This window comes from Sinocyclocheilus anshuiensis, unplaced genomic scaffold (genome assembly GCF_001515605.1).
Source record: "Sinocyclocheilus anshuiensis isolate Anshui unplaced genomic scaffold, SAMN03320099.WGS_v1.1 scaffold348, whole genome shotgun sequence".
Classification (NCBI taxonomy): domain Eukaryota; kingdom Metazoa; phylum Chordata; class Actinopteri; order Cypriniformes; family Cyprinidae; genus Sinocyclocheilus; species Sinocyclocheilus anshuiensis.
In genome coordinates this window covers 300364-310363 of record NW_015555762.1, presented here as the reverse complement: position 1 = coordinate 310363, position 10000 = coordinate 300364, and the positions used below count along the sequence as shown (strand labels likewise).

Sequence of the window (10000 nt, the reverse complement as noted above, 5' to 3'; positions counted from 1 at the left end):
CACTACTCTCTCTCTCTCTCTCTCTCTCTCTCTCTCTCTCTCTCTCTCCCTCTCTCTCTCTCTCTCTCTCAAAACTGCATTTACATATTAGCAACGGAGGCGTAGGATGAGATGCATGAGACATTAATCTTGGTAACTGTAGTATAAGTGAATAATTGACTCCGGTCCGTTGAATTATAAGAAAATAATGCACACCCGTGGTTCTTTTATACAATAGATTTGACAGTACAGACTTTCTGTCCTTATTCGCCCACTCACCCACTTTCTAAACTATGGAAAAATCAGGTTAACCTTCACTGACTTGTCTCTCCCACACATGCAGCAAGATTTCCAGGGTTTCACATCAAGAGCTCTGGGCATTTGTTCAGTTTTTACAAGTTGAGGGAGTTGCATTGGACTTAGTACAGCCTTTCAAACAATTTCTTACATCATGTACAAAAAAGACGGCAGGCGATGTATTTTTTCACCCTTTTTCCTGTAATTACAGCTCAACAAAACCCATTAGGAGACATTCTGAGCGGTGAAAACTTGGAAAAATGCGGTTTACCTGAGAATTTCAAGACTGAAGCTCTTCTATTGTTTATTTTCAGCTAGATTAATGGCTCTATAGGATGATAGCTTTGGGTGAAGCACTCTGCCCTAATGCCAGACCCATCCATTAAAGGATTATCATGGATAATCATTGCTCTGTTTAAATCTATCCCACTCAGGTCCATGGGGCCCAGGGTTCAACAAACAGTGATGGGGGAATGATTTCCATTAAAACATGACTCCGTCCCTCCAGTGCTGTTACTGTCATGGTTAATCATATCGACAGCTCTGCCAAGTGCCGGTGGCATTGTGCCTTTTACCTGCAGGCCTGGAACATTTTCACCGCCCACCTTGCCAGCCTTGACACTGAATTGTGATTGTATCGCCATGTTTCTTCCAACCGTATTTTACCTTCAAAGAAGCAGCATTTGGCACTCGTGCATGTCCAGGTGACATTTCACCTCGAGATGAAAAGTAAGAATTATATGAATAATATTTCGCTTTGCAAAAATGAAGCCCATATTTTTAGTACCAGTAAGATGATTGGCATTATTTTCATTACAATTATGCGCATTCACTCCCAAATTCTCATTATTGTAATGCTTCCAGATAGTTTCTTTATGTTCTTATTATCTTTATTCTCAATGGTGATTCTCATTAGAATCTCATTACTGTAATATAATTAAGCTTCTTTATTATTTAAATTAGCTTTAAGTAGTTAAAGAAAAAAAATAACACCATGATGTGTAAGTACTACAATTGATGTAATATCATTATCAAGATTATTCTGCATTACAGTAATGAGAATTGGGGGATAATGAGTTTAATTATCATGAAAATAATGTCCAAAAATCCTAAAAAGGCTCAATATATATAACAGAACTATTTTTGTCTTTTGATTTTGATGTGAAATATGACCTAGACATTTCTTGCCATGTTTCATGAGTAGCATGTTTTCCTCCCAAGTCCAATTACACTGCAAAAAAGTCCTATAAAGTATTTAACAAGTACTTATTTTTCTGTAAAAATATCTAAAGAAAATAAATACATATAGGTAAAAAAAACCAAAAAAAAAACAGTACAACATATGAAATAATACTTCATATTTGAATAGATTTTCTTTCAGTCGTTTTTTACTTGTTTATAGTTGAAAAAGTGAACAATCTGTAAGACAAAACACACTCATACACAATTCTATGAAAACAAGTCTAAATGATTTATGCTTTGCTGCTTTTCAAGTACATGTGTTTTGTTTTAAGGATGTTTAAATATTTGAACAATTGAGAAATCTGTAGCAATATCAACCAATCTCCATTTTCCCTGACACATCTCCTTGAAGCTCAAAAACATTTCCGTTCCTACAGGGTTCCTCATTAATCTTGGAGTGGGAGATCCCATGTGAACTCCATGATGATCTCCCAAACAAAATGAGCAAAAAAGATGGATAACAGTTGGCTGACTCGTTTTGACACCCATCATCCGTTAGTCAGCCGCAATGCGCGCAGGACGGAAGATTAATCAGCAAGAAGTGAAGTGACACAGACAAGAGGGAGTGGAACGCTGGGAAGGAGTGAAGGTTGCTGAGGCCAGGACCTTTAAGAGTGTGGGATGATCTTTATAGTTGAAAAAGTGAACAATCTGTAAGACAAAACACACTCATACACAATTCTATGAAAACAAGTCTAAATGTTTTATGCTTTGCTGCTTTTCAAGTACATGTGTTTTGTTTTAAGGATGTTTAAATATTTGAACAATTGAGAAATCTGTAGCTTTCTCAAAGCAATTCGATGAGGTGGCCTGCTCTTCTTAGTCTGACATGACACTGCTCCGCTAATTGGTCCAGCGGGGAGAACAAAGCGGAGAGAGAGAATGCCAGAGATCCTATTGAAATCAACGCTGCTGTCACAACTACATAATGATATATCCGCATCCATACGAGCGAGATGCATTCAGACGCCAAAAGTGCAAAGACGTTTCTAGCTTTGTAAAGAATGCGACACAAAAGCATCCATAATGTATCAGGCCGAGTGACAATGAAGGCAAATTATAGTGCGTTTCACACAAACCATGCTATTATAAAAGTCTTTGTTATGTTCTAAAAAGAAGATTTTGCAGGAGAAAGAAACGGATCAAAGGACAAAGGAGAGAAAGCTAGCCAACCATGATTTTTCCACGTTATGATCTCAGCCCCATGAAGAAGAGGCTGAAGAGGAGGAAATGTGACATATCAGCTTTTTGGTGACACGCTGTAGTGGTTCATGCTCTGATGGTTCTCATTCGGAAATGGGACTCGTGACCCTTTCAACTCAGAGAAATTCGCTAATACCTTTGAGCTCAGGGCCTAAAACTAAAATCTTGCCACACCTGCCAATGGCTGGTGACCTGAGAAAATTTACTGGCCATAGATTTATTTTTTTATTATTATTATTTTTGTACTGACCATGAAACTGTATGTGCATTTTTCATCATCATCATCATCATCATCATCATCATCAAAAAAATAAATAAAAAAACATTAAAAAAAAAATAATAATCAAAGCAGAACAGATTGGGGAAGCACATCTAATTGCAATTAACTATAATACTATTGCTAGTTGTAATACTATTGCTTTCAAATGTTCAAATCAAACCTCTATTTTGAAATGCTTATCTTTTGTTGACAACAGATTTATAAAGCATTCTCATCACATGGGAAGGTGTTTGGCAAAGGTTGCATTTTCAAATGCATGTTATAACCAACTCAAACTCACTGCACTTGCAGAGATGGAGTTTGTGTGGAGCAGCATTTACTGCGAAACGAGTTGCTCAGAGATACTGAAAAGTCGCTCACGTGAAAAATGATCACAGCGCTTTACTCAGAAACACAGCACATTAGATTACATACTTACATAATTACAACACAGTCTTTGTGATCTGACAGTCACACACAGAATGTGTTTTTCCTTTCCACCTCACTACTTTTCATTGTTTTTATGGCTGCATCCAAATGCGGAGAAATGCTTCCTCTGCAGGCAGCAAACGAAGGTAGGAAGGCAACATATCCGAATGCAATGATCATATCAAATCCTGCCTGCTGAAATACCTTCATCTGATCGATTTTTGAAGGTAGCATATGTATCCTTCATTGCCTATCATATCCCACAATCATGTGCGTTCAAAGAGAGTTGAGCAGTGTTGCCAAGCCTGTGGTTTTTCTGTGGAATTGGGCAACTTTTACAATGTTGCTGTGGGTTAAAGCGATCTCCCCAAAATGTGATTTTGCAGAAAAACCACAGAAAAAAACAAAGCATAAATTGACTATTTTTGGGCTAGTTTTGATCAGAAAAGGCCTGATTTTGTTTCACAGACCTGGCAACCCTGCAGTTGAGCTAAAAAATTAAATAAAATTGGCATCTGAATGTTGTGGCTAATGATCAGTTTGTGTGCAAATCTACATTTTTGACCAACTTTCTGATGTGATGTCTAGTGAGAAATTATTATTTCAAAGCTCCCTCTATTTAGTTGTAGATCATTATGCTATTATGCTTCCTTAAAAGCCTGCCCGAAATTAGTTGTGTGAGGTACCTTCATGCTTAAAGGTGGGGTAAGCGATTTTTCAAAAACGCTTCAGAAATCTGATTCGGGCCGAATAGCAAAACAAACTTGTAGCCAATCAGCAGTAAGGGGCGTGTATACTCATGATGTGGAGGAAAAAGAGTTCAGTGCACGGGACGGACATTAGCAAGCCAAGCGACAGAAAGATAGAGATGGCGGATAAAAAACAAAAGAGGAAAATGTCTGCGGAACAAACAAAGGCTTAAGGCAATAAGGCAAGAAGTCTTCAGCTCGGATCAGCTTTCCAGCGCTGGAGAGAACTCAAGGAGCGGAAGGCCTGCGATCGGACGCCGAGGTTGCTTTGTTTCTTCTCGATAGGTGAGTAACACCGTGTCTGCACCGCAACAGCTAAAGTCTGTCTAGTACACTGGACGCGACAAAGCGACCGTTGAAAATTATTTGAAATTTGTGTCAATACTTCATGAACAGAACGCAGCAGCAGTTTTCTGTCTGGGATTTGTCGTGTCGTGCCGCACCGCATCCAGTGTAGACCATAGATATGTATATATATCTTTGGTGTAGACAGCATCACTGATTATAATAAGTTCTCGCGCCGCGCCACTCGCGTCCGGTGTAGACACGGGGTAACATTGGTTTTGCTTTGTTTCACAGAACTAATCGTTGCCTGGGTTGCGTACGTATGTGTGGGGCGGAGCTATCAAAATAGGGGCTAGACCACTGATCTATAATATCGCGTAGCGTGTTTGTTTTGGTGATTTCAAATGTCAACATTGGCTACCAGAAATCGCTTACCCCACCTTTAACAGCGAATAAAAAGGAGCAATATGACATTGTGCCCTTGAAGTCAAGGACCTTATATGTGTATTGTCTGCTTTATTATGAATATTTAGATTATTTTCAAGTTGTACATTGAGTTAAATGTACGTCAATATAAGCCTCTCATCTGTTGATGTATTATGTGGATGTTTCAGGTCAACCGCTGTTTCACGCTGACCGTGCAGTGTAGCCGGCGTGGGGGTCAGCTGGAGCGGGCTCTAGATTGGATTGTGCGCTGGATTCAGGTTTTGGGAACACAGATTTTGGATCATTTCGCAGAACCTGTCTCGCTGTGGGTCAAAACCAAGTGTGATGCTGCCCGAGCAGGAGAGGATGACACACGTCTAAGGTAGCTTAAACTAAGCCAATTGAAAAGGGTTTCTGATGTACTATTGTTTAAGTGTGATTGAATGTGCTGATTATGGGCTTTTTTTGGGGTCAGGACTCTGAGGGATGGGTTGGGAGAAGCAATAGCGGATGAGAAGGTGATGATGTGTTTGTCAGAAGAGGAGTTGCGTTTGTATAAAGAGCAGACTGGAGACACAGCCCAGGAGCGCTACAATTTAAAGGTGGGGTAAGCGATTTTTCAAAAACGCTTTAGAAATCTGATTCGGGCCGAATAGCAAAACAAACTTGTAGCCAATCAGCAGTAAGGGGCGTGTATACTCATGATGTGGAGGAAAAAGAGTTCAGTGCACGGGACGGACATTAGCAAGCCAAGCGACAGAAAGATAGAGATGGCGGATAAAAAACAAAAGAGGAAAATGTCTGCGGAACAAACAAAGGCTTAAGGCAATAAGGCAAGAAGTCTTCAGCTCGGATCAGCTTTCCAGCGCTGGAGAGAACTCAAGGAGCGGAAGGCCTGCGATCGGACGCCGAGGTTGCTTTGTTTCTTCTCGATAGGTGAGTAACACCGTGTCTGCACCGCAACAGCTAAAGTCTGTCTAGTACACTGGACGCGACAAAGCGACCGTTGAAAATTATTTGAAATTTGTGTCAATACTTCATGAACAGAACGCAGCAGCAGTTTTCTGTCTGGGATTTGTCGTGTCGTGCCGCACCGCATCCAGTGTAGACCATAGATATGTATATATATCTTTGGTGTAGACAGCATCACTGATTATAATAAGTTCTCGCGCCGCGCCACTCGCGTCCGGTGTAGACACGGGGTAACATTGGTTTTGCTTTGTTTCACAGAACTAATCGTTGCCTGGGTTGCGTACGTATGTGTGGGGCGGAGCTATCAAAATAGAGGCGAGACCCTTTTGGGGTAGGGGCGTGTTTGTTTTGGTGATTTCAAATGTCAACATTGGCTACCAGAAATCGCTTACCCCACTTTTAAGGACTTCTTAAAAGAAGTTCATCTTCTAAAAACACGTCTTGAGCATTTTTTCCCATTCCATTGCTCGCATCTCATGTTTTTCAAAGCAAAAATGCATTCTGCGTGAACTAACCCTACTGTTTCATATACTCACCAAGACGCTTAGTGAATGTTAATTGTAGGCCCTGTTTGAGCTTTCGCTGTCTCTTCATCTTCTCGAATGGATATCAGAGACAAATATCAAATAATATTTCTCGTTTGATATTAAGCGGATGCAGCAGGAGCAGGATTCACGAGAAGCGCTTTGGGGCTGAAGACGAGAGGTGGAGGTGCGGTGCGTGATGGTGAAGATGCGAGAGATGACAGACAGAAGGCAGACTGGCAAGCAGAGCGTGGGCTGTCAGGCTCAAATGCGTGATGCTGCTCAGCCGGCACCATAAATTAAACCCGTGGGAGAACCCAGGCGAGGAGAGGAGTCCACCGTAGTCATGCCGAGTGCAGATGGAGTAGGTGGAAAATCTTGCATGCTAAATTGAGCTCCATCTCCTTATGCTTACCCATCATCTCCTAGCTTCGCTTTATTCCCCAATTCTGGCCTTTCTTTTCTCGCTGTATCGTCTGCCGTCATTCCCTAGACCGAAATCCAATTGCACAGGCCCCTATCACTTTCAAACTGAATTTCATTTAGGTACAGCACCGGCTGGAAGCCCGCATGGATGGATCGCTTCTTGACAGAGTAGCTTGGGACTTTCGGTCAAAAGCCCACAGCATCTGCAGGCCGGTCCTCGGTGTGTCGTATCGTGCTGTAGTCATCAATCAGCATCACATCAAAGCATCTCGATGATGGATCTTGGATTACCTCCACAGGCTGAGAAATGACAGTCAGCAGTAGTCTGGCGCTCTGTCTTTGTCAGCGCGCCGTAGGGGATCCACGATGTCCCCCATGCTGGTTTGTGAGCCTTCAGATTGTCTTCGGATCCTGAATTTTTAAAAACTATTCTTTTTGTGAATACTTTACATATTGAGACATTTTAGATGAGTTTCTGGTCTCAAACTGATGTGTCTTGTTTAAAATATGTTTAAATATTTTAACAATTTAGAAATGTGTAGCTTAACAATTAGACAAAACAAAGAAGAAAATAAACTGTTGACCATTTACATCACAAAACAACTTTGTATAACGTTATAGGATAAAGTATTAATAATAATAAATATTTAACATATTCACTTTTTTTTTAAATTCAGGAACCAAAGACAATCTGAAGGCCCACAAACCAGCACGGGGCATGCATAGACACCATTATTATTATTTATTTATTTATTAATTATACTTTTTCGATGCGCTTCTACTCTCAAACTGATGAAGAAGAACTGGCACAAAAATAGCAATCATAAAGCAACTTCTTCCTGAGTTTTCAGCAATCAGAGCAGCGTGACATAACAGCGTCCTCAGCCTCTGGCCAATCAGAGCATCTGAATGATAAAAACAAAACAAAACAAAATGTTCATCATTCTTTTATGGTCAGAGGCTGTAGCTGAAATTAGACTTACTGTGGCTGAAAGTGCAACTAGGCACAACATCACAGATGTACACAGTGCCATCTGTGGCCTTGTTTGAGATCCACAAACAGTAGGAACCTCTCACACTGAGCTAAAGTCAGAAGAACTAGATATTTTTGTCTACATGCGGATTTATTTCAAGTAAATGGCAGTCAGCCTGTACTTGAATCCTCATATGCACAAGAACATTCTGATATTAATCAGGATTTGGTCATATTTTACTAAACACATCAACATTTTTAGCATAACAAGACTAATATTCTGGTTTCTAGAAATTCTCATTTTTGTTTAAAATGCAGTATTGCTGAGCATAAGAGACTTATTTCTAAAACAAATTAAATGTGTATATAAAGGTGAAACTTCAATAGTTGTTTTATTTATTTATTTATTTTTTAAGTCTTAACCAGATCTGTATGTTAATCAGAAAATTATGTGCATGTAAACATGTTCAGTGGTTGGTACGATCTGCCACATTTTCTGCTTGCAAATAAGACAAATATGATACTAATATATAATACTTATAGTACGTTTCTGTGTGATCATGCTTGTGTTTTACACCTGGGAGACTAAACATTAACAGTAATCAACCACAGAACCCTCCAACAGCCACATCACCTATATTACATTAAAAAAACACTCAGAATGCCTTAGGATCTGCATAGCAACACCCTGACAACTCCCTGGAATATCAGAAGTGAGTTTTGCATAGATAGGCACACACAAAATCATCTACAAACGTAAAAATCTAGTTGTTTATGCATCTTTACAGCTTCATCTTCTCATGTCCCAAGAGCTGTGACCTCTAGCCTGCAATAAAAACCTCAGCACCTTTAACAGCAGCAGTCACCACACACTGCCAACATCATAAATGAGTCTCCACATAATGATCTGCCCTACTATGATCTTCATATACAGCTCTTTTATTAATAACCCACACCTTCAGCAGCTCAGCCAGTGACTCAGTAATTCCTCACTCTCACACCGAATCTGCGCTTCGCTTCTGTGAAATAAGGATGCTTCTTTTCACAGACAACAGCTCACAGCATTGTTCCTGTGCCGGAAAAGTCAGGTGAAACCTCAAAAGACGCAGCAGGCAATAATGATTCTGACATTCACCGCAAAACAAAATGGTGCATCTCGAAGATTTCAGAGACAGGGAAGAGAACGGAACTTAATTGCGAGGAGAATGTGCAAAGAATAAGAACGACTCGCAAACTGCTTAGGAACAGATGTGTATCGGCCCTTCACAAATAATGCATCTAAAAGCCAAACAAACAAATCAATATAAGCATTGACCTTCAGAATAAAAGCATCTCAACATTGTGTCTACAAGGAAGCAAGAGCACAAAGGTAAGGTGTGATTTTCTGTATAACCATCATGTATGAACCCTTAATAAAGCACAATACCTTCACAGTTCACATATTTGTTGGCAAAGAAGCAGCAGGATTCAAAAGAAGCAATCGATTTGTCCTTGCTGAACAATTTATTGATCCACTGGCCATCAAGGACCAAACCCAAATCCCTTAAATCCCATTAGAGCTGAGGATGGGAAAGGGGGAAAGCAGCTCAAATCAATCACGAGGCCTTCAATCTGAGCAGAAAGGGAACAAACACACCTCGGAGCAGCGCATGAGTTTGTCACAGTCTGATTCACCATCTGTCTGTCCGAGCGGTGCAGAGCGGCCTTGGATCAGGTATTCTTTCTGAAAGCAGATTCCTGGATACCTTCAATGACATGAGATTCATGGACAGTGCCTCGTGGGTGAAAAAAAACAAAAAAACATCAGAAATCACAGAAGACAGATGTTTCTCAAAAATGTAAACTGTATAGGCTATATATATATATATATATATATATATGAAATATATTAGTGTCACATGATCCTTCAGAAATCATTCTAATATGCTGATTTGCTGTTCAAAGAAACATTTCTTATTATTACCATCAATGTTGAAACAGTTGAGCTGCTTCATATTTTTGTGGAAACCATGATACATTTTCATCAGGATTCTTTGATGAACAGAAAACCCAAATAAAATCTTTTGTAACATAAATGTATTTTTTTTATCAATTTAAAGTATCCTTGCTGAATAAAAGCATTATTTATTTATTTATTCATTGCCAAACCAATCTTCTAACCAAACTATGTTTGACAACCTCATATCGACTTGGTGTTTACTGTAGACAGTATATATATTGTTTAATAATGTGAAAC

At 39.7% G+C, this 10000-nt stretch overlaps 1 protein-coding gene across 1 annotated transcript; it reads left to right on the top strand.

The window, feature by feature from the left end:
- The first annotated feature begins 4099 nt into the window (after nucleotides 1-4099).
- On the top strand, nucleotides 4100-5480 carry LOC107673989 (separin-like). Its single transcript, XM_016467841.1, has 3 exons — nucleotides 4100-4114; nucleotides 5058-5251; nucleotides 5345-5480. Exons 1-3 carry the CDS (start codon nucleotides 4100-4102, stop codon nucleotides 5478-5480), a joined length of 345 nt encoding a protein of 114 aa, XP_016323327.1.
- The last annotated feature ends 4520 nt before the right edge of the window (nucleotides 5481-10000 follow it).